The sequence below is a fragment of the Perca fluviatilis genome, chromosome 21 (genome assembly GCF_010015445.1).
Source record: "Perca fluviatilis chromosome 21, GENO_Pfluv_1.0, whole genome shotgun sequence".
Lineage (NCBI taxonomy): Eukaryota > Metazoa > Chordata > Actinopteri > Perciformes > Percidae > Perca > Perca fluviatilis.
Window position 1 is genome coordinate 4,421,509 of NC_053132.1, and position 26,067 is coordinate 4,447,575.

The window sequence follows — 26,067 nt, forward strand, 5'->3', positions numbered from 1 at the left end:
GGAGGGTGAGGACTTTTAACAGTTTGCTAAATGACAAAAAAGAACAGAAAATGTGTTAAGAAAAAGTACACTGTTAAAAACCAGGCTACTATATTAATCATTGGCTGTGTCCATGCACTCAGCCAATGATTAACCCTCGAGCTGAGGATGTTTGCCTTCTAAAATTATAGAGGAGGTGTGAACACACAGCTGCAATCTGAACATATAGGCAGCACCAAAAAACAGGAACACAAACATAAATTCAGGAATGACAAGTCTTGCAGGGTTTTGCGTTCCATTTTCCTGTTGGATGTTGTGACCAAGAAAGTTCTGTAACACTTTATTATAGGGTCAACAATTTCCTTGCTAGGTCCTGGAAATAATTATGTAATTTGGCACAAATGACAGGGAAAGTAAAGACTAAGATTGGAGACATTTGGTTGGGTTGTGTTGGGGTTATAAGATGTTGCTGATCTCCAGAGAAGTTTCTTTAAAAAGATCTGCTTCATTTAAACTGAAATAAATCATTTTCAGTTTAGTATTGGAAACTTTATTTTGCATATACAACAAATTGCCTGTATACAAATTTCCCCAGCAATTCATTTGATTTAATTAATTGTAAGTGTGCCAAATTATATTAAATATTTTTTTATGTAGCTGAATCAACCCAATGAGTGTTGTCAATTCATTGTTTTTAGGGAATTATAGTTTACACAATAGACATATTTTTAAGTGTTGTAATTGCTGTTCAAGGAAAGTAGTTACATTCAATTAAGTTGTGCTAATTCAGCCCGGTTTAGTTCCGGTGTTGAGACGGCAAGACGAGTGCTTCGGGACCGTCTACAAACTACAACACCGAAAAGAGATAAAAAAATATTTTCGAAAATAGGCATATATGCTTACTTTTTTAAAGTTATAATTGAGGTAAGTTTGGAGACACTACCTTATCTAATCATTAAATTAATAAATATTTTTGTATCTCTTTTCGGTTTAGTACTTTGTAGACAGTCCCTAAATTTTGCCGTCTCAACACCGGAGCTAAACAGAGCTGAATTAGCACAACTTGTATTCATTTCTTTCACATCTACTGCAGTCAGACTCACTGTGTTCACTCAGAAGGAATCACTTCACATGGGTAGGCACTTGTAATGACATTTCGAACATGTTAAGACGCTAAAAGCACGTTTAAATTTTGCCCGGTCTCAGCCTCCTGGGTGCTAACTCTAGCAGGAGGATAACACGGTGTAGGCAACACCGACTGTTTTCGTTGTTTTCTCGCTACTGACAGCGCTCCAAATTTACAAACAATAGAGCAACGTGTTGAAATCGGACGGAATTATTACATTGGCCAATCGGAATAAAAGTTAATTTAACTTAAGGTTTCTGAGGCAGTGAATTTGAATACTTTTTTTGAAAGTAAAGCCAACTAATTATATTTTACATTGTAAGTTCTTTCCAAAAATATCAATTAGAATTTACAATTACATATCAGTTTCTGTTAAATTATACAAAACTATGAGACTTATCAGTTCCTGTATTTAACCAAGAAAGAATCACAAACCCACTGAGATAAAATCAGTTTTGTTTTATACAGATTTAAAAAGAAAAAAGAAAGTCAAAATCAGAGTCAGAAATTGCACAATAAAAAGGTCTCACCTTCCCTGGTTGGTTACACTTATTAATAATGTAATCAAGTATTTCAGATGACCCTCACTTTGTATTAATATGTATTGATTCAATATTACTCCAAAATTAAATGTTAAATACACACATTCCCTGATTTGTCTTTGGTTTATTTTCTCTTCCCTCCATCTTGGACCAACAGTATATTGTCTTTGCTATTAATACAATTAAAAGTATCGGTTTAATCGTGATGCCTCAGTCCAGTCTGAGGTGAATGGCAACAATAAATATTAAGGAGCTTCGAGTCCACGTGTGGCGACTGACGAAGCACATTCCACAAGGTCGGTCCTCGGCGACCGTCCCGAAATTCAAACCGAGTGAAAATGCCACCGTCCTCCTCGTTTGCGTTGTCGTGGAAACGTCCTGAATCACCTCGGAAGTTTCCACCTCAGCCACAGTGTTTCATCCAAACTAACTGATTCACATTTAAAAATTAAAAATAAAAAAAGGCACTAAAAGTTGAGTAGAGCCCAGTGTCCTTATCGTCACAGTGTGGCACTTTGATTAACAGAAAAGAAAAAAGAAAGTGCACTTGTGAGCATAAAACACCATAAGAACAAAGAAAAAATAAATTAAATCCCTTAAACTAAATACACATATTCAGGTTCCAATATGTGTAACGATGATCTCTTTAGTCCCAGTCAAACACACACGGACATACACGTACACAGAGAACATATATAGTAAATGTCAGAATAGACCTTGGCCACTGCCAGCAGTGCTCTGACCGTCTATTTAGGGCGGGGAGACAGGATATTTTAAGCAAGTGGCCAACTCAGTTGCAGCCTTGTCCCTTGTCAACACACTGTATCGCAGGGTAACAAGAAACGACTCTTAACTCAGCCAGAGACTGATTGTATGACACGCTCTGAACTCACCCTCATAAACACGGTTTTGGTGATTTGATGAATTTGGGGCGAAGTGTAACGACATTTTAATCACACTTTAAGTTTGTAGTAGCGTGTAAATGACCCTTTGAAACCTTTAAAATGTTGTTGGATGCAACTTTGTCATCTTGCAGTCTCGCTCAGATTAATGTTTTTCATCCTCAGCAGTCATTAAAACACTTCCTACATTTTACTAGAGCAGGGCCGACTCATTTCCTTTCATTCTCTCTCCTCCTTTGCATCTCTTAAATCCACCCTGAAGGGAAGGAACTAAGACACAAGTGAGAAAAATTAGGAGTGGTGCAAAGAAACTGACAACGCCCTTCCCTCAGCTGTATTAAGGCACTGCGGTGCTTTTAACTGAAACTGTTCTCCCATCCCAGAGTGCTGTGTGGACTTGCCAGACCTTCCTCCGGAGCTCTGTTGAGGTAGGTCTGGCAATGGGAGACTATAGTGAGATTACTTATCTAATTTTAGGAAAAAGGTCAAAGATAAAGAACACACCACCATATGCATATGTTGGTGTGAAAGACTCCGAAGTCTGAAGATAGATTGCAACACTGCTACCCAGCGGTCGGTTGTTAAGCCAACACAAAATAAAACACTTTCTGCCACAAATCTTTTCACATTTAGAATTAATTTAAAAATGATAATGTTATGGAGAATCGCTACGGTCACACCATAAAACATATCGTGATACTCAAGAGTATCTACTTTTACACACATAGTAAATAGTCTACTTTTGCTCATCTTCAGTGTGTATAGCTCGTTCTAAATTAACCGAATCGACTGTATTGGTGTTGATGCAACTGCCAACTTTGTTGACAGAAAATTCCTCTCACTCAGAAATAAAACTGAGGTTGACGTGAACGTTTTCTCCTATTTCGTTGCTCGTAAACACTGAATTATATGACAAAGCAGCGCTTTCGGTTAAATGCTAACATTAGCATGCTAACATGCTGGTGTTTCGCAGGTGAAATGTTTACCACCTTAAGTTATTGTGTTAGCATGCTAACATTTGCTTATTAGCGCTAAACAAAGTAGCACAGGTTGCTGGGAATGCCCTTAAGTTTTGTGGAGAACGTAAAGTGTTGATTTAAAATCAGGATATCGCCAAAGTTATTAAGGATTCATCCTCTGAGGGCATTGGATATTTCTACAAAAAGTAATGATGATGCATCCAATGTTTGTAGAATTATTTCAGTCTGGATCAAAGTGATCAAAATAGTTCAGAGTCATTTTGAGCCAAGGCAGGAAAAGTTGTCCATCTGTCTCCCTTTAACTCGTGTGCAGACAGACGGGATGACGTTATTTCTGGTTCGACCTAACTTCATTGTGCATGTAGAGTCGTATGAGCCCCGCCTGGTGCAGCTGCTGCCACAGAGTCATTTCCATCCGCAGGTCGTGGTTGATGTAGAAGCCCACTTGGTGGTTGGTTTTGTCGTAGTAGTGGTCAGAGTACTTCTTGTAGTCTGGGGTCATGAAGCCGTACGCACTCACCTTCATCAACAAAAGAAAACACAAAAACTACAGTCAGGATAAAACTAATTCTGCTGGCTGTCCTCCCCCCCCCCCCAAAAAAAACGCTCCCATAGGTCATTTGTTTAAGTAGCAATTACGACTCATCTTTACGTTTCTAGTGGCGGCGCCTGTGCAGAACAGCCGCCATCTTTGACAGCTAGCTACGGCAACACCACTTGGACGAAGTGTGAAAACGAAATACTTTCACCCAGGAAATGCGTGTTTTAATCCAAATCATGATCTTTTTTTCTAAACTTGTTTGTTTTGTGTGTGTGTGTGTGTGTGTGTGTGTGTGTGTGTGTGTGTGTGTGTGTGTGTGTGTGTGTGTGTGTATGTATGTATATATATATATATCTCTATCTATCTATCTATAACCATTTTGCATTTCATATCGCATTGGTCGGTAACTATGTGGTTTGTCCAAGTGGTGTTACCGTAGCTAGCTGTCAAAGATGACGACTGTTCTACACATGTGCAACCAGAGCCCGTCTACGGAGAGCCTGTTCACTCCCCATTAAGCCCCATTGTTCCGAATTTGGTTGCAGTTCCACCACAGTTCCACTGGGGGTGATCGCGGGTGAGTGCAAAATGAATGGGAGTCTATGGAGCTAGACGGCTAAATTTGTCTCATTCGCCTGATTGTCGTTGAGAAATCTCAGATTTTTTGTGCCTAAATGTAACCAAACTGTGATTGTTTCACAAAGTTAACGACGTATTCAAAACCGCAAGTGACTTTCTTTGTTTTTAAGGACGGAAAACACTGAGGGTCGTATTAAGGGGTCAAAAAAAATCAATGACCCATATTATCATATGGTTTGGAGGACTTGTTGAAATTCTGTCATCCAATTACCTAAAAATCTAAAATAGAGATTTCTTATGTTGTGTTTTGACTCATCTCCCTCAGCTGAAATCATTTTCATTTTATTGTCATTCCCAACCCAGATACATTTGGTTGAAAAAAAGGTTGACAGTGATAATATGCTTTGAATCTGAGGCAATCTGTGGGCGATCAGATAAATAAATAAATAAAATTTAAAATCTATTGGGCACGAGACAAAGACCGTTTCATATTTCCGCAACTGTGGTTTGAATGAGTCACTGGCAGCCCATAATAAAGCTACACTTTTCCAGGGAATACGTGTATTTACAGGGCCAACTGCTTAGAGTACAAACATTCTCACGCTATCAGGCAAGTTCAGCCTTGTCCCAGATTAAATAAACAGCTGACTGACAGCAACATGCAGCACAGTAACGAGGAATCCCACCTGGTCGCAAGTATGCAGCGCAGCCAACAGCATCACAGCGCCTGTTGACGGACGGTAAATGTCCTTATATTTGGTTTTCAGAGTTTTAGAACGAAGGAATCTGAAACAAAACCAGAACAAGAAGCGATTAAAAGTTGCACGCACAGACAGTACACACACACCGTTTCACTATTTTTGTGGGGACCCGTCATTGACATAATGCATTCCCTAGCCCCTTACCTTAACCATCACAACTAAATGCCTAACCTTAACCCTTACCCTCACCCTAATCATAACCTAATTCTAACCCTAATCCTAAAACCAAGTCTTAACCCTCAAACAGCCCTTTAAACTTGTGGGGTCCAGCATTTGGCCCCACAAAGCTGTCAGGACCCCACAAGTATACCATAATCCCGGTTGTTGGACCCCACAAATATAGTTAAACCACACACACACACACACACACACACACACACGTCTGTGTCACTGTGTGGGAACTTCCCACCGCAGCTCACTCTGGTTTCAGCCCTCCACTTCATCTCTTTTAATCTCATTTCCAACTATGTGAAATGTGAGCCCCGCTTTCATTCTGTCCACCTGCTCCGCGCTCATAATTCGCTCTCACCTGTTTCGGAGGTAACGGATGAAATCGGGGTGGTACATCTTTAGCTTTTCTGCCGACACGTCCTGTCCAAAGTACTTGGATGGACTGTGGGACAAAATGTGACGTTACTACAACAATACACACAACAAACCCACAGTTAGGAGTAAAAAATAAAATAAAATAAATAATTTAAAAACGTAAACGTTCATCAGAAAATAAGTGCTGTGCAATGACACATTCAATCTGAATGTTAAGGTTTCCTGTACATGCATTAGTTAGCATAGTAACTCCTTTCTCTAGAAAGCGCAAGAGTTACGACACTTGACAAGGTGTGAATACAGAAGTGGTAGAGATTAGACAGTTCTGTAGGTGAAGCAACTGCACTAACCCCTGGCCTGCTATCTCACACAGGAAAGCTGCTCTATGTGTAAGCACAGAGAGAAAAACACCTGTCTCAACTAGCTTACGGGAGTGTACAGTTCAGGGAAATATGAATGCCTGCACCAGATTTCACTACAATCCTTTCAATAGTTGTTGAAACATGTCACTCTCAACCAGGGGCCTGCAACGTTTTTTAAGCCAAGGATCTCTTAACTAAAATCGAGAGGGAGCAGGGACCCCCCTACTACATATATTGTAAAAATTAAGTTGCATAAACTGGACCTACAATAACGTGTAGGGAATACTAAGCTATTCAAACAATAATTGTTGGCATGATTTTATAAATCATGTTTTAATGTTACACATACATGTGGCACAGTTAATCTTTAGGATTAACTATATCTGTGGATGGCTACTGTAAGATTTTATTTCTAAAATGTGACCGATGACCGGTCTGGCCCTAAAAAGGCCAGACTTAATCTGACTCCAATTCTATGGTCACTGAATAGTGTTCGTTTACTGGTAGATCAGAGAAATAGACTCAGGATTCAAAATAAGACTGAAGATTCGTCCAGTTAAAGTTAATGACAAGCTTTAGTGAATGATATTGCAAAATACAATAAACTTGTGCACAAGGATCAGATTACTTCAAGACAAAACCTAGCAAACAGACAGAGTTTCCCCCAGCATCTGATGCCGGCTAACCCAGAACCTTTACTTTGTATTCCCTTTCTCTGCTTCATCCGTCTAACGATATGTATCACATTGTATAAACGAATGACCTCGACTTCTCATTCTCAGCTCATAAAGACAAGCTGCTATTGTTAAATTTGAACCTCTGTGTTTTTTTAATCTCCTTCAAACTTACGGAGTTCTCCAAGAGTCAGGTCATTCCACTATACTTTGGGTCACATATCACGCGCTTACAAAACACTGACCTTGTTGCCTGTTCCCCCCTTTGATCAGAGAAGACCTTTTCATTTCAGGCATTATCTCACCCTACTTTTGTAATGTCAAATCACTGTAGAACCAGATGGCCTCTCAAAACCCAGGTAAACGAGACAACAAGGTCAAAATCATGAACTCTACAATCCTGTTAGCTTACTCTGACAAATATATTCTAACACTACCTTAGTGACTACTTTACCTATAGGCAAGTAAGCCTATCACTAATGTTTTAACACAAATCCAACATATGTTTAGCAAATATAAATCAGCCTACATTAGTGATGGGCGTAATGGCCTACAGTTAGTCATGTATGTGTAACATACAAACATGATATATTAAATCATGCCAACAATTATTATTTGAATAGCTTAGTATTCTATGCACTAAAAAGGTATAAAGGCTTCAGGGCGCCCCACACGTTACTGTAGGCTCAGTTTAATATGCAACTCAATTTTATACAATATATGTAGTCCCTGCTCCGTCTCTCTTTCAGTTAAGTGGTCATTGGTTAAAAAAACAACAACATTGAAGACCCCTGATCTAGAGGAAAAGTCAGGGGATCACCACAGTTAGAAGCGTTCATCCTCAAGGGAACATGAATGTCTGCACGAAATGTCATGGCATCCATAAATGGCGTAGGGCCAAAATAATAATAAGAGTCAGAACTAAACGCAGGAGAAGCAGCATTCCCAGAAAACTGCAGGTCTGCTGCAATTCGCACAGTTCTTTCAGACCTTTCTCTTTCTCCTTTTTCTGAGTAATTGTCCCACACTGCACTGTAGCTTTTATTCTTGTATTTCATACCTGGCTTATTGTATCTTAGCTGGTTTTGTATTCACATTAACAAATGTTGAATGTAAAGCACTCTGAATTACTTTGTTGCTGTAATGTGTTATATGAATAAAGCTGCCTTGCCATCCAATATTTGTTGAGATATTACATATTAGGTCCAAATTCCTCCGTGCAATACCGTGAATACTGTGTATTTAACCTTTCGGTCTGCATACAAAAAATATATATACACATACAAAATACAAAATACAAATACAAAAAACTGTAGTATTAAAAAGTCAGGCTCTTGCTGCTGTAACACCGGAAATGTCCCCGCTGTGGGACTAATAAATCGTATATCTTCTCTTATGAGCTGTGAAGTGTTTTAAGATTTATGGGGTTTATAGCTCACTATATAAGAATAACAACAACATTGTCGTGAGTCAATTTACATGGTTACTACAGCATGCAAGTGTTGCTCACTCTTTGCCTTTCTCAGGTCCTTGCTCCACCAGAGTGTGTGTCACTGCAGCCTTCATCAGCAGGTAATCACGGCCGTGATCTGGCAGGAACACATAGCGCGTTTCCTGTTGGAGATCAGCAGAGTGTGATGTGACTCGAGCCTGACTCGGTTAGAACACGATTTTAGCATTACATGGAAGAAAGTAGAGCTGCAAAGTGTAGAATAATGTTCTTACTATTTGCAGATAAATATAATAATGTAAAAGGTTTCCATAAGAGACCAAGTGTGTTTTAGTGTATGCTTATGCTTGGCATTGACCAACTGCCACTTTTCTCGTTTGAAAGCCATGATGTCTCTCTCTCATGGGTGGTCCAAATTCTCTGGGCGGGCAAAGCAGAGAAAGGGGAGGTAACCTTGCTCCTTATGACCTCATAAGGAGAAGATTCCTGATTGGTCCATCTGAGCTTTTATTTTCTCAAAGGCAGAGCAGGATACCCAGGGCTCGGTTTACACCTATCACCATTTCTAGCCACTGGGGGACCATAGGCAGGCTGGGGGACTCATATTAATGTTAAAAAACCTCATAAAGTGAAATTTTCATGCCATGGGACCTTTAAAGGTCATGAGTCTCGAGCACAAGTACATTGAGTAATAATAACAAGTGAAACAGGAGCTGAATGTACCGCTTCACGTGAGAGCAAATGAGGACGAGACATAACACAGTGGCCCCCACCCTGGCGTGTGTAATCAGAAGATAACCAAGAAAGAAAGTATAAGAGATAATGGGGAGAATAGATGGGGGTTCACAAAGTCAGACAGTCTAGATACGTGGACCGGCTCCGGCTTTTTGTCTGTTGCTAGGGAAACTTAGTGTCTGCGTGCTTTGTGATCCCACAGATCTGTGTATTGTAACTCCGATGCTTGACTGATTAAATTAATGTATCTGACTTTATCTTATCGTCTTAATTGGCTCTTGCTTAAGAGCAATGTAATACCAATTTAACGAATGCGCAGGGATGTATAGGTCTTTTATTGGAGTCAGACACATTGTCCCAAAAGGGCGGACACAGAGGAGGAAATCCCCAACAAAAGATTAATCAAATAATCGATCCGGCTCATTTGCATTTCTTTAAACCAATTTGAAAATGGTTTCACAACAGCATCCTGACTAAACTTGGACATATAGCAGTCTGCTATTATTCCTCTGATCTTAACTTTTAGTCAAAATAATTAATAAATTCTGCTTTTTTTTTACTCAAAACTTTGGTAAAATTTCATATAAATGAGGTTTATTGACTGTCAGCTAAATGAATCGCCAAGTATTTTCGACTCATCACTTTGAGGCATTTTTTATGAAAAAAAGTAAAACTTCTGATTGTTAAATGTGAATATGTTCTAGTTTCTTCTCTTCTCTGTGACAGTAAACTGAACATCTTTGAGTTGAGACCAAACAACTAATCCATTCATCCAGAAAATAATCAACAGATTAATTGACTTTAAAAGTAATCCTAAAATGCAGCCCTAGAGTAAGACTTTTATATCTTTGGTCCTTACTTTAGACTTAGGGGGTCCTTTAAAGCCGGCGCGGGCGTAGCCCCTCATGGAGTTCATCATTGTGTTGGTGGAGAAGGTGTAGTGGGTGGTCCGAGACCCCACGTCCTGCTCAAAGCCGTTAATGATTGCCCCGTTGGTCCTGGAGATCACACGTGTCCACAAACAAAAATCAGCCGATGCAGCAAACAAACATCTGTCTGACTGAAGCAGCTCTTCACAACCCCGAACCTAAACTCTCTCTCTCTCTCATAGATCAGATTCTACCCAACCATTGTCGAAATATTTTATTAAGAAGGTGCATTATGAGTTCCTGCATGGTTTCAGCGCAATTTCATTATTGTCTGAAATGGTAGGCATGTCTCCTTGATCCGCTAGCTGCCTGCCCCCTGAACACACCGTGAAAAAGCCCGGTCTCGGGAGACCACACAGGGGTCGTAAACGTCAAACAGACACTAGGGGCACAGGCTGAGCACCAAAATACAATAAACCGCATTCAGCCAATCACCAAGAAGATGGTATGGGGGAGGGAGGGGTTACACCCCCCCCCCCCATTATGTGCATATTGTGAAATGAATTGAGTAGGAGTTTTGTCAAACATGGTTTGACGCGCCGGTGCGTCTTTCGTCCTCAGAAGGTTAAACTCGCTTTTGTCTCATGTTTGTTAAGTCTTAATCTTTTATATCCATTGGTATTTTATTTATTTTTTGCTTGCTCATTTTCTGTTTGGATCTTACTGTAGTTGAACACTTTTTATCATGTGAAGCACTTTGTGACTTTGTAAAAGGTGCTATATCAAATCAACTTGTTATAATTGATAAGCTATATATTATAATTGAGGAATTTCAAACAGCAATGTAGTCGAGAAAAAAGTGCTGTCTGTGGGAGAGAAAGCTAGTCCGGCTATCACCAGACTAATGCTCAAACTTTTAAGATTGAGCATTAGTCTGGGGAGTCTGCTCTGTATTTTCTACTGCACAAGAGGCGTGATCAATGGGCGTAGTTCAAATGACTCTATGCCGATTGGATAGTCCTTCAACCAATCAGACGTAGGAGCGACAGCGGCATCAACGGGGTTGCTGCGCTTCGGTGGCCGCTATGTGGAATGTAAACAAGAAGCTGCTTGGTCGCTTCTCTGTCGTCATCGTGTTAAACCCGCCAATAGCGCGCCAGGTGGATAAGCCAGTTTGTGATTGGTCCCCGCAAAATTGTAACGGAAGCAGGATAGATAAACGTACCGGTTTCCAGCCCGAGCTGCAGGGAGAAATCAAATCGCCGGCAGATCGGGCTGGGTCTACCCAGTCTAAGAAAAAGCTCCATTTGGAGTGAAATTGTTTTTTTTGTACTTTATACATACAGAATACAAAATAAACTTTATAAACACACTAAAAGATGGGAAAAATCCAAACAAACAAAGCATTATAGGGGCTCTTTAAGAAGGCCAGAGTCAGCATCTACCTGAAGACGTAGTGATGACTGTCGATCTCCTTCCCTTTCTTTGAGTCCTTCAGGATCCCTCCGTTCCCCACCACAGCGCAGCGGATGCACTCGGATTCATTCCCGAGATCCTTCCAGTCGTCCAGCAGCTGCCAGTTAGCAGAAGAGTTGAGGACAGACAGAGTTTCCACCAATGCTGTGACACAGAAAAACAGAATTAATCTGGATGAGATTGATTTAACACAGCCTTAAAGCCTTTTTAAACTGCATCATGAGAAAAAGACTTTTTTTCGGTTGCCTAAGTAATTGCACCTGCCTACAGATTCAGTTATTAGTGATTGGTCTGAAGGAGAAAAAACAAACCCAAGGATCCATGTGCGGACAACACAGACAGGAAGCTACTATTATCTCAACACGATAAGCATCTTCAGTCACGAGGCCCACATGTCCTCAATCAAATCATCCAAACTACTTTGCATCTTCTGTCTGGATGAAGACTACACCATAGGCTTTAGACAGCCTTTGGTGTCCACACAACACGTGTAATGTATGTGTACTTTGAATTTTATTTGCATTAGTCTCGCTTTGCCGGACACTGCGGTGGAGGGTCTGGCTAGTCCACACAGCATTCCTGGATGGGTGAAAAACATGCTCTGGTTTATTGGCATTTCTTTAAACCAATCACAATCGTCTTAGGCGGCGCAAAGCACCGGACGGAGCAACGGTGCCTCTGTAAAATAGCCTCTGGAAAGAACTTGTTTTGGTGGAACATGTGTACGTTCAAAAGTAGTTTTAGTCGTGCAACAGAAAACCCAGATTGGACAGATAGTCTAGCTAGCTGTCTGGATTTACCCTGCAGAGATCTGAGGAGCAGTTAACCAGAGTCCTCACAAATCCACCGCAGTTTAAAAGAAAGCGGAAGGAAACGGACATCGGCGAAAAGACATGCATCCAGCTGAGGCACCGGAGCAATCCCAGAAGTGGAATGTCGTGGACTATATTAGCATTCAAAACCACACATGCTGACGAAATGTTTTTTTTTTTAAACAGATTCTGAAATTCTGCACTTCAAATGATGCAGAGCAAGTAAGACATGTTCTAATCAATCACAAATTTAGAGCTGATTTACTAACTATGTAGAATAAAAAAAGATTAAAAGAAAAAAAAAAATATAAACATTTTAAAAGAAAATATAAAAATTAAAAGGGGAAAATAATTAGATAAAGAAAAAAACATGAACAAAAATATGACAAAAAGGAACAAAATCAAAACCTCACTCTTGTTTTCTGGTTTGTATTGTTTTTGGCAATTTGATTAAATGCACAAAAAAATAAATTGAAATTAAAAAAATAAAATAAAAATAAATAAATATAAAATATATATAAATATAAATAAAACAAACTTTTTCAAATAGTTTTTCTGAAAAATAATCAAAAACTCACTCTTGTATTCGATCCCGCCCCAGCCATGTGCTCCTGGGTAGCGGCTCAGGCGCTGGTGCTGTTTAGGAGTGACGTGTTCGGCCCACTGCAGGACAGGAACGTCTTTCAGGAACCGTCCGCTCAATTCTGTTTTGGTGATCCGACTTCGGATACTGTCGGAGCAGTTCTGAGGGAAGCAGGAAGGTAACACAGCCTTGTTGTAATCAAACCACATACAGAAAGTAGAGATGTTCTGATACCGATACTACAATAATTGAAATAGAGTTTCACAATAATAAAATAAATAAAATAACAATAAAAAATAAAAAGGTAATATCTTTCCTTGACTCACAAGAAAGGCCAAACAAAAGAGATGGTTTTAAAAGTGATTTTAAGTGTTGTGACGTTCTTTGGGCCCTATCTTGCACCTGGCGCATCGCAAAGCCCGACGCTGGTCTTAAGGCCTCTTTACAGTCGCTGTTCCCGACCTGTCGTGCGACAATGTGACGTCAAAATGACGTAGATCTCGCTGGCGGATTTTTTTCAGCGGCGCACGACAAAGCGGAAACAAGAAGCACGGATGAGTTCGAGGGCAAGCTTTCCGAACAAGTGCGCCAATAGCAACTGCATTCTGACTGGTACCAGATGCCAGGACTCTCCGAGTGACTGCAAGTCTCTCTTGTTAACTTACTGGGTTAAGAGGAGTTCTTTTATGGTGAATGAAAGGCTTGATCTGACCAAGTAGGTCATCGAATCGTTGTGCAGACATTCTGAAGTATTTAAAGTGCCTCATCGATCCATTCAACGGACGAACATTCCACCTTCTTTTTCTTCGTTTCTTTGCAAGCAGGCTCAAAAGCAGCTGTTCTTCCTCATCCATTGACTCCAATATCATCTTAGCCACTGTTGACATTGACGTCAATGCTGCTGCTGCTGCCAGTTCTGCCATTGTTTTACCAAAGCAAAGTCGGTAGCCTTTCCTCAGTTGCAACACCTCTGTTCAGGAGAAGACTGCAACTGGTGTCCCGACCACCACGCGCGGGTATAAACAGTTACGGCGCTCCCATGATGTCACATTCTCGAGCAACAGGTCGGGACTGGCGAGTATAATTAACGCTTTACAGGGAGGTGTGTTCAGGTGCATTCTGGGCGTATTGCTGTCTTGAGGCAGCGGGAAGTGATCGCGCCATTGACCAACAAAAACCTGGTCTAAAGTCAATAACGCAGCATTTCATTGTTATTTTAACAGAAAATTTGTAAAATGCTCCTAGGCTCATGCACAGCGTGCACACTATGCCTGTTACACAAACAGGGACGCACAGCAACACACAAACATGCAAAAGATAAAAAATACAAAATATTACAATGTGAAATAGTATTATGATATATGATCAGTACCGGCCGATAGGCAAGTTCGGGTATCGGAAAGGAAAAAATAAAAATCTGATGTCCACTCTACAACTACAACACACATTTCCAGTACGTCCCTCGAGAACATTACAAAGCCAGCATCATTAGTTCCACTTGGCAGGGTGCACAGCCTCATGATTAACCTCCAGACTCTCACTGGAGCCAATTATCTTGGAATTACACAGCTGCAAAAGAACAATGCTTACAACAGGAGCTTTTTGTCCATTGACAGACATAATCATTAGGAAATTTCCATGCACACACTTGCACCTTTGCTGATGCGCTAAATATAAAACCCCATGCGGGCGGACAAGGAAGCATGAAGAGGTTCCACACATGCAAACATGTCAACGAATGGATGGCACTACTTTATCTCTTTAATCGTGTTATCTGTCGCTGGTTCTCTGTGGAATCAATTATCGATTCAGCCTGTGTGAGTGTGTGTGTGTGTGTGTGTGTGTGTGTTCCCCTTTTATGTAACCGCTCAAAGCCTAAACTGCAGCTTAACTGAGTTGATCGGTTTTTTACTTTAAAAGCTGCAGCGTACAAAAGTCCAGTGTGTGCATGGCACGAAATTCCCAGGAAAAAGATTAGGATTCTCCGTATGGATGCATTGTTTTGTTCAACTCTTACAGAACCCTGTGAAATGCTGCCATGAGACGTGCTTGTCTCATGGCAAGCACGTTTTTTTTTATTTTATATTGTGCGTTTTCTCATCCTTTCCCTCGGTGGACCATCAGACAGCTCAGAGAAAGTCTGTGTGGATGACGATGGAGAAAACAGAGCCAGGCAAAAAGAGACATGGCTTTATTTTCTATGAAGCGTTTACTGGAAAGACAGACAGACCCACCCAGTACAAATGTGGCAGCCGCCCTATGACAACATCTCGAGCCTGACGAAAACCAGAAGCCTGGGCAATCTTGACAAGTTCTGATGCTCCATAGATATGATGCTCCAGACCAGTGGTTCCCAAACCTTTTCACATCAAGGACCCTTAAACTGACACAAATGACACCACATTTGATGAGATTTTGTCCCAGGGTTTTATTACAGAAAATGTATGAAAACTACGACCAAAAGAGTCATACATTCTGTTTCATTGTATTACTAATGGATGGAATTGGCAAAAATAAATTATTCCAATGTTTTGCTGTGAACCCCCTGTGGGTTCCAGGGGGAGAGAACAAGGAAGACTTTTCAGCGCTGTACATTTGGTACATGCCATGGCAAAGTCCTCAGTGGGTTTAAAGGTTGAACACAAATGTCATACCTCCCATCTGGAAATCAGCCCTAATGGTTCCCCTGCTAAAAGGTGGCCACCCCTGTATCTTAAATAACTACAGACTGATCTCTAAACTGTCTGTTCTGGTCAAGGTTCTAGAATCCCTTGTCAATGATCAATTAAAGGATTTTTTTTAACAGTAATAATGTCTTATCGGACTTCCAATCTGGTTTTAGTTTTATTGAATCCATGGACAACAAGCAGCATTGTGCAGCCCTTTTTATTGACCTTTCTAAGGCATTTGATACAGTGGACCACATAGCGCTTAAGCACAGACTGCGTAGGGCTGGACTTTCTGGACAAACTGTCAGCTGGTTTGTGGCGGAGGGCAGCAATTCTCGCCATCTCAGAATAACAAAAGGTGTGCCTCAGGGGTCAGTCTTGGGGCCACTGCTAGTCATCCTCTATATCAATAACATCGATCATAACGTGTCTAAAGTAAAATTAAATTTTTATGCTGATGACACTGTACTGTATTGCTCAGCACCCACCTCAGACCAGGCCTTCTCCCAGTTACAACTTTCTTTTAACATGCTTCAACAGAATATCTATGATTTAAAACTTATTTTAAATGCTGAAAATACTAAAGTCATGCTTTTTTCAAATTCAAAATCCAAATCAAATCTGCCTTCAATCCTCACTTCCAAGGGTACGAAGATTGAATGTGTTCAGATGGGTGTACAGATATCTTGGTATTTTAAAAGATGGATCTCTTTCTTTTACCCTTCATATTCAGCAGCTAGCAAAAAGATTAAAACTTAAACTAGGGTTTTATTTCAGAATCAAATCCTGCCTTTCGTTCGAATCTAGAAAGAGGCTGGTCGCTGCCACTTTTATGTCTGTACTTGACTATGGTGATGTTTTATATATGCATGCTTCGTCTCAAAGTTTTCATGCACTGGACACTGTGTACCATGGATCTCTGAGGTTCATCACTGGTTTTGAAGCCCTCACTCACCATTGCGAACTGTATGAACATGTTTGGATGGCCTGACTTGGAGGCAGCTACATCTGGCTGTAGATGTTTTGCCTGATGTGTTTAGGATTGTGGTTGACTTTGAGAGATTTGCAGTTTTAGTTGTTAAGGGTTTTTGTTCAGTCTCGCATTACCAGACCTTTCTCCACAGCGCGGCAGAGGAGGGTCTGGCTAGTCCACACAGCATTCTGGGAGGGTTTATTGGCATTTCTTTAAACCAATCACAATCGCCTTGGACGGCGCTGAGCGCCACACAGAGCCCCGGTGCCTCTGCAAAGTAGCCTCTGGAAGGAACTTGGAAGTTAACAAACGAAAAGAGCGAAATCCGGCTGAATGTCCGGCGGCAACAGAGCAGTCCCATAAGTGAAACGTTGTGGATAAAGACTAGCGTTTTTGCGTTGTTGCTTCCAACAGCTCTCTTCTACTTCCGGGTCAAAAGCCACTGCTGTGGAGCGGGAAGGGACATGGGTGTATTAAGAGAACAGGGGCAGTTGTAACCTACGGAGCATGTGCAGAAGCGTAACCTGAGTTTACGCCGGTTAAACTGTATACATGCAAGAATACCCCGGTTACTAAAGGAGTTATCTAGGTCTGTTAACCGGGGTAGAGGAATTCTTTTAGCCAGAGGGAAGGTGTTTACCTGGCGTTTGAGGAACCGGGGTATTACCTTAACCCAAATATAATCAGGTTTTTAAACTGTATGTAAACGCACCGACTCGGGGCTGGAGCCCCTGAATCTGACCCAGGGACAGGAGAGAATATACTTCTTGTTTATAAGGTTATTTTTTGGGGCTTTTTTTGCCTTTAACTGATAGGACAGCTATGGACAGGAAAGGAGGGAGAGAGAGGGAACGACATGCAGCAAAGGGCCGCGGGCCGCTGTGATAAGTACTGAGCCTTGGTACATAGGGTGCACGCTCCACCAGGTGAGCCAGATATTCAACACACAAAAAAAAAAACATGACTTTAGAATAATTTGAAAAGGTGCTATAATCACATAAGCAGGCTACACACAGGGGCAGATGAAATGTGCACATGTAGGACTCACGGTTTGTGGTTGGATGACTTCTCTCATGTAAGTGTCTCCGATGTAGGGAGCCTCTGTTGTCTTTAAGTTGTCCAGGGAATTGTTCTTTCCTGGTTTGTGTTTAGCAGCTGTGGCTGTTTGAGTCTTTGGAGTGGGAGTCTGCGGGTGCTTAGGCAGAACTGTTCCAGAGGAGAGCTCTGGGGGAAGGGTGGAGGTGTGGGCCGGGTGGCTCCACTGGTCACTGTTGCTCTGTCTGGCCGGAGAGTCTTGTGAGCTGTTGTGGAAGACAGAACATTTGGCGGTGAGCTGCTGCTGGAAATAAATTAATTCTTTCTCTCTCTCTCTCTCTCTCTCTCTCTCTCTCTCAAGCTAAGATAACCGGCAGCTCGCTCCAGATTCATTTTCAACAGACACATATGTGGCATGCATCACCTCATCTGACTCTAGGCAAGAAAGCAAAAAGCATACAGTATTTCCCTTAAATATCAAACTAGTGTTTCAAATTTATTATTGCTGATTAATTTTGATTCCATTACAAAATAAATAGTTGACAGACGGACACATTTTACAGCTGAAGAGTAAACAGGACGGATCCGTGGTAAAAACCACAAATGGGAAAAGGGGTTTTATTTTGTAATCTGGGTGAACCAACCCTTTTAATAAAGTTAACTACTTTAATTGCTTTCCATAAAATAATTAATTACATATGACAAAAATGGGAGGATCTCAAGTTTATTTAGAAAAATAAAGTTGATTTATGACTCGCAGTGCATAACTTGGAAAACATGACAGTCATGAAGAAGAGGGTGGAGGCTGCATTTTGTCTCAGCTTTTAAAAAGATTTGTGTGTTTTTCTCAACTAACTCAAGCTTCACCCCCCAGAGCTTTCAAACTCATGTGTTCCTGCCATCCCATATGAAATGTGTATATGTGGGATGGAGTGAAGGACGACAGCGAGATGCAGGATAGCAAGAGGACCTTGGGTGACGATTCTTTTTGTCAAACAGTTGGAAGATTGATAGTTTGTGTTGCCACGGAGACACCGTCATAACCTGCTCAAAGTGCGCCCACGCTGTGCTGACAAAGCCCATTTGACTGTTGAACTCACAACGATGTTTTGTTCAAGACCGAAAACAAACCTGCAGTCTCTGTAACCATAGCGCTTAGCTTTACCCTAATTTAATCTTTATTATGAGGCTGACACGCCAGATGCAGCAGCAAGGTTACCTCATAAAGCCGGTAATAACACTAAAATGCAGTGAAGTAGCATAATTAAACTGGAACTCAAACTTGTAAATGTGAAACAAGGGTCAAAAGGCATTATGTGCAGGGCTTTAAATTGACACCAGCCAACTCACCAAGGGCGGGTACAAATTGGCTTTGGCAGGTAACATTAGGGGGGTGGGGGACAAAAAGCTGCGGTCAAGTCAGACAGTTTCCAGCAGCCTCCGGACTGAACAGGATGTCACAGAAACACTCCCCTCCTGTTAGGTCCAATTCAGATTTAATAAAATGTTATCAGAGCCATATATCAGCCTGTACCCAGTCAAGTTGTTTTATGACAGAGCAGCTGTTAAAATGATCTACATGCGATCTGTTCCTGATGTTAATAAACAACAGACTGTGGATGATCTGTACTCTAAAAACGGATGTAGTCTCTCTGACTTCTAAACGTCACCATCAGCCACACAACATGTGTTCTGTACAGAATAGGCCTTTATATCAGACAAATAGCAATTAAAATCCCTCCAATTCAAAAACAATATTAGATCAGCTGAGAGCCAGGCGTTTCCCAGCATGCCCTGGGTCTTGCAGTCGGTTGAAAGCAGCTGCACTGCCTGGCTCTCAGAACTGCGGCCGCCTTGAAGTCCGACACAAATCTACCCAGCATGCATTGGGTGGCAATCACCTATTGTAAAGTTACTAACCAATTTGGCCGGTGATGAACGAAGCAAAGAACACTGACTGTTTGAATCGGCAGGCTGCAGAAATAATACGACAGCATAATTTCTTATGTTTATTTTAGAGATGGTCCGATACCAATACCAGTAACTGAAAAGTCTCCAATACTGCCTAAAATGTTGGTATCGGTGAGTACTGCAGGTTATGCACCGATCTGATAATGTTATTTAGCCCCGAAGAAAATCTACTTTAAAAGTAGTTTATTTAAAAGAAAGCTCTATGGCATTCACAGTTTGCGTTTGTTTATTTTTCACATAGAGCCAGGCTGTACAACAGGCCGTAGTTTCCCACTAAAAACTTACATATTTTAAGGATTTCATTGTGTTCTTTTGTTCCTTGACTATTTAATACATATTTAATATTGATATACTTAAGTGTTCTGAACATAATGTACGTTTGTTTCAATATATATATATATATATTTTTTTTTTTAACACAGGCTTTCAAATTAAAGAACAGCATTTAAAATGAGAGACCTGCGAGCTCCACGTGCCCAACCTTCTTACCCTTTAGTGTCTGAAACAGGCCTTTGAGAAACAGTCATCTTTTCCATTTCTTTCCGCCTGACTTAATGCATTTTATCCAGAGCTGCTGACTTTTTAAAACCTGGAGCGCTGCCCGTTATAACAAAGCGTACAGTTCACATACAGCGCGTAAGAGACCACCTCCAGTGAAATAACTCTGGGAGATTTTTTTCATTAGTGCAGCCGGAGCGCTGTGTGGCTCCTTTGTTAAAACCACAATGATACAACTAGAGGGGAATAAGTGCTGGTTACAAAAAAAACAAAAAAAACATGGAACTTTTCATACCACTCATGATCTAAAGGTTTAACCCTTAAACCCCTGTCCCATTTCACTGCTGAATCTGACCTCATTTCTGTCTCTCCATGAAACTGCCTGCTCTCCTCATCTGGCTAAGATTGAGGCAACTTAAAACAACGTATGGATACCACGGTGCGGTAAGTATTGTGACTGCGAGCATTTTGTTGTTTGTTGGCTTTGAAGCATATTCGATTGTAAATGAAACGCTTCTCAGCTTCTTCCGATGAGCGTCGGAGTTCTACATGAACAAAACATTTTCTGCCGAAAAAGTTTTGGTTATTTCACATAAAAGATTTGTGTTTGTGTTGTCTTAACTTTTCTCACTGGTTTTAATAAGACGGGGCTCAGTTGGAAAAAGGTGATGTCACGTACTGTAGAAATATTTTATTAACAAAATGTGTGTATGTGCTAGAGCTGGGCAATATATCGATATAATATCGATATCGTGATATGAGACTAGATATCGTCTTAGATTTTGGATATCGTAGTATCGTAATATGGCATAAGTGCTGTCTTTTCCTGGTTTTAAAGGCTGCATTACAGTAAAGTGAGGTCATTTTCTGAACTTACCAGCCTGTTGTGGCTGTTCTATTATTTGCCTTTACCCACTTAGTCATTATATCCACATTACTGATGATTATTTATCATCTCATTGTGTAAATATTTTGTGAAAGCACCAATAGTCAACACTACAATATCGTTGAGGTATAGTTATCGAGGTAGCCACAGCTATTCTTCCTGGAGTCCACCCACAACTTGTGCAGCTATACATTGACGTGCATCATTGCATTAAAAACAACCACTCAACCACTTGGTGGACCGAGCTCTGACTTTATGTCTGTAGCTAGGGAAACTTAGTCTCAGTTTGTGAACCCACAGCTGTGTTGTAACTCTCATGCTGGACTCAGTAAACTCTGCTTAACTGAACTCTTCGTCTGAGATTGATCCTTGTGTTTTGGTAAACTTAATTCCGATATAAAGAAGGCGCGGGAATTAATTAACTGGAGTCAGATTAGACTGGCCTTAGGGCCTTATTTTGGACAAAACTCCCAACAGTACGTCCATGCCCCAATCAGGATTTAGCAGTATTTCAATCAAAATCTTAATCAAACCACAAAGACAGTCCTGATGAAGAAGAGGAGGTTTTGAGTTTTAAAATCCTAAAAAAAATGTGTATGGATGTTTTTTTTCCCTTCTCTTTTATAGCCATGATATTTAAAGAGAAAGAGAAACCCTTAATTGATTTTAAAAAGGTCCTCCTCCTAGGATTGAGCTAATGTTAACTTTTTGCCTTCATGAACACTGCGATCATCTGCTGCTGGTTTATTGGAGGTTCCCAGCAACAGCTACGGAGCACATAACCTACAGATATCAGGGAAGCCAGCTCGCTTCATATTTTTTATTTTAAGATTATTATTATTATTATTATTATTATTATTATTGGCTTTTTAATGGCCTTTAAAATCGACAGGATAGCTCGAAGACCGGAAAGGGGAGAGAGAGAGGGGGACAGCATGCAGCAAAGGACCGCGGGTCGGATTCGAACCCGGGCCGCTGCCTAGGACTCAGCCTACATGGGGCGCACACTTTACTGGGAGAGCTAGAGGTCGCCCCAGCTTAATATTTATTTTTAAAAGAAAGCTAAAAGCTTATGTCTTCACTTTAGCCTTTAACTAGCTTTAACCTTCATGATACAGTCCTTTAAGATCTGTTGGGGGGGGCATTGAAGGCCTTTATTTGCTTAGGACAGCTGAAGACATGAAGAGGGAGAGAGAGGGGGAATGACACGCATTTTCTTCATCATTTTTGTCCACCAAAAAACTGCATTATTTATTTTTATTTCCTTTTTACTGTAAGTGAGAAGACTATATGAAACATGCAATAATACAGTAAAAGATATTTGACTTTTCCCATGACATAAAAGCAATAAACTCGTATGTCTGGCCCTTGATGTGATTCTCATTTTCTAGTGTGGCCCTTAGGGAACTTGAGTTTGACACCCCTGCTCTACAAGGTGAGCTAGCCAGGCGCCCGATACAGTCCTTGTTTTGCACTTTACGTTGCACTTCTGCATGTCTTTTAAAACGTATTTTACTTGATTTCATGCATTCTGTGTATTCTGCAAAGTGATCTTTAAAAGCGGTTGACAGATTTATAAGGTAAGCCTGAAGTGGTTAAATGTAGACTCCGTGTCAGCGCTCGGCGGTTAGATTTGAGATAATAAGACGTGTGGGGTTGTGCCCGACCCAGATAAGACCCCCAGTGAGATCACGCCCAGGGGAAGTCGTCCAGATGTCTGATTGGAGAGAGCACTTTTCAACTCTCCACTACGGACGTAGAAAAGAGAACAGTAGAGGAGATAGTGACCTTTTGATGCTGCTAAAGTGTTTAGTGATGTATACAGTATGTGCATGCTGAAAATATGGGCACTGATTGTAATATTTTTATATATATATATATATATATCCTTATGCATTTCTTTTTCTTCTTTCATTTATTTCCTCTTATTCATATCTTATTTTATGACGTTCTATGTCTGTTTTCCTAATTGTAAAGCACTTTATGTTGCATTATTGCATGTAAGGTGCTCTACAATTAAAGTGTATTATGATTTTTATTATAAACAATACGATTTGAACGTTTTTAGGAGCTTTAAATCGGACTCTCAGGTTTACTCTGAGGATGTTTGCATTCACATCAGATTAACAGGGCAGGAAATGTAATAAACAATCTGATGTGAGCACTTTTAAGTCCTCACATCTGTGCGTCTTCGCTGCTGATGGTCTCTCAGACAGTTTCACATCCTGCTCGTTTCTGGGAGGTTTATTTCGGTTTGCTCTTCAGCAGATGAAACACATGATCACTTAAGATGAGGATGTGACTAATGTGGCCAGTCATGTTTAAAAAACAAACAAAAAACACTGTGTTCGCTTTACTGTTACTGTTAACACCCTCAAATTAAAGCTGAAAGCATTTGACCTCATAGTTGGTTTCCTTTCATATCCAATGCAGGGTTACACTCAAAAAGCTTTTAGCTTTAGTGCGTAACTTTTTGATATTAATAAACGTCAGTTACATTCAAGCCGTTGCCAGATGAGTTGCTACAAAGCTAATTAAGACTATCAGCTCCACACAACACTCTCTGGATTTCTCAGTGGGACTATGTTCAGAAGATTGTTCCCGCAATTTTTGCAACTTCCCGCAATTTCATTGCATAAAAATTGCATTAATATCCCATCGCATTTGTTAAGAAAACGTGCCGCATAATCAAGGATTTTTGCCTGCAACAATCAGAATTTTTTTTTTTTTTTTCCTGGAAGGACTGAAAGAAGTTCAACTATAATCATTTGATCTGAGAAAAGTCTTTCATTCATTCATTCATTCATTCATTCATTCATTCATTCATTCATTCATTCGGTGCTTCCCAAAACGGCCCGGGTGTTGCACCTAAACCTTACAGTGGCGGGGGAAAGCCTACATATCCTCGCAATCGGTAGAAGCATTTGGTCAAAAACATTGTGATATTTGATTTTTTTCCCTCCATTAATGCCCAGCCCGACTGTTGTCCCTTCACTCACCTGCTGGGTCTCTGCGTGGGGCCGTGGCACTGTCTCAGAGGCACAAAGGACAAATGGTTCTCCAGGTACCTACACAGGAAGTAGATAACCAGCAGGGAGCCGCCGGTCAACGCGCCGAGCGCCAGCCTCCTCTGGAGCGCCATGGCCCGTCAGGAAGCGTGCGGCGGCGGCCGGTGGGCCGCGTGTGCTCGCCCTGCCCTCCTCTCCGTCTGGAGGAACATGAGGAGGCAGAGGACGGAGGGTGAAGAGCCAGACCAGGATGACGTCCCACTCAGGACAAGTTGTGGTTTTTCGGTGATCCAGGGGAAAGGGAAGGCGTTATCCTGGGGATTTAATTAGCCCACAACAGGATCTGGGCTCCACTCTGGGCTTCTCTCAGCACAACTACAGTGGGAGGGAGACAGAAAAAGAGAGAGTTGAAACGAGGGCAGAGACTCTGAAGAGGGGGGTGGGGGTGACTTTATCTTTCAGCAAACAGAGTCCAAAATAATCCCTTTTTAATGAAACCTTTTTGTCATGCCCCTGGACACAAAGTGCAGGGTCGTGATCATCGGATCTTTGCGCGTGCTGCTTTAATTGATCTCGTCTCTCGTCGCAGATTCGCAGGGCGCGTTAATCTTTTACACGTTTGCTGACCAAAGCAGAAAAAAAAAAAAAAAAAAAAAAACTGTGGTCCGCTGCAGTTGACATGTGACAACGAACGCAGGAAGCCAACAAGCCCTATCTTACAGGAAACTTCTTGTGCTGGGAGTCTCTAGGGAGGTTTCAGCAGAAGTTGAAGACATTAGCATACACTCTGAGCACTTCTCACCTCTTTGTAAGTGTAAGAAACACGGCCCGAGGCCAGGCTCGGAAATCTGCTCTCTTAACTTCTCTTTAAAAAGTTCTAATGAGTCTTGAGCTGCTTTCTTCAACAAAAAATAAATTAAAAAAAATCTATCAATGCTCAGGATTAATCACGTGATAACTGGGTGAATCAGGATAATAATAACAATGCTGATGATGACAGTGTGTGAGTGACGCAGTTTCCCAGGCTTGTGCGAGCAGTACGTTTCTCCTGGCTGAGGCTAAAATGGAGGGGGGGCGGAGAATGGAAAGAATGTGTTGCAGAGTTCCAGTGATAAACTCAGCTCCCATATCTCTGATAACACACATAACTGAGTTTTTGTTGTGTTTTTTATTTTATTTTTATATTTTAACACACACACACACACACACACACACACACACACACACACACACACACACACACTCTTAGCAGAGATTTCTACTTTAAAGTAACGTCATTAAAGTGATTAAATCATCTCGAATGTGGCAGAAAAAGAGTCAAGAGGGAAATGTAAAAGGGGGAACAAAACACACACACACACACTCTGACAAATCCTGACTCAATCTCTCTTCCTTTCAGTCAGAGGACTGTACTCTGTCGCGTGTCTGCCTCTGTCCCCCCCGTCTAACTGAAACAAAGCTCTTTCAGTGGAACACAGGCAGATAAAGTCAAAAGAAAAACACATGTCCTCTCACCGGTAGAAAGTCCTCTGTGCTCTGAGGTCTCAGTCCGTCCTTCGTGATGGCTGGAGACATATTCCTCTAAGTTGGGAGCTCTGGCTGCTGCTGCTCATCTAGTGTGTGGAACAGCACTGCCAGCCTCGCACTGTATGGGCGGGACCATTGTGAAATGAGCAACAGCTGCTGGCAATTGGTCAACCCCCTCTGCTCAGCTGCAAGGAAGGGGGGGGGGGAGAGAGAGAAAGAGAGAGAGAGAGACAGAAAGAATCCCACTTCAGGCTCCTGCAATAAAGTTAGACATGAGCAGGCAGCTCGAAGGATCTCTGCTATGCTCACAATGTGTGGAGACCCTGAGTCACACTAACACACGTATGACAGACAGGAGACACACACACACACACACACACACACACAGAAAGAACACATACACACACAGACACACACACACACACAGTCAGACAGACAGGAAGAACACACAGACACACACACACACAGACAAGAGGAAAACACACACACACACAGATAGACAGACAGGAAGAACACACAAACACAGACAGGAGGCACACACGCACACACACACACACACACACACACACACACACACACACAC

General features: G+C 41.3%; 1 protein-coding gene across 1 annotated transcript; it reads right to left on the bottom strand.

The window, feature by feature from the left end:
- Positions 1-1,549: 1,549 nt before the first annotated feature.
- st6galnac (ST6 (alpha-N-acetyl-neuraminyl-2,3-beta-galactosyl-1,3)-N-acetylgalactosaminide alpha-2,6-sialyltransferase) lies at positions 1,550-25,842 on the bottom strand. Its single transcript, XM_039787725.1, has 10 exons — positions 25,473-25,842; positions 23,949-24,332; positions 17,608-17,860; positions 12,913-13,078; positions 11,492-11,666; positions 10,037-10,175; positions 8,503-8,606; positions 5,940-6,023; positions 5,336-5,435; positions 1,550-4,049 (listed from the first exon to the last, which is right to left on the bottom strand). Exons 2-10 carry the CDS (start codon positions 24,089-24,091, stop codon positions 3,858-3,860), a joined length of 1,356 nt encoding a protein of 451 aa, XP_039643659.1. The 5' UTR covers positions 24,092-24,332; positions 25,473-25,842; the 3' UTR covers positions 1,550-3,857.
- Positions 25,843-26,067: the final 225 nt, after the last annotated feature.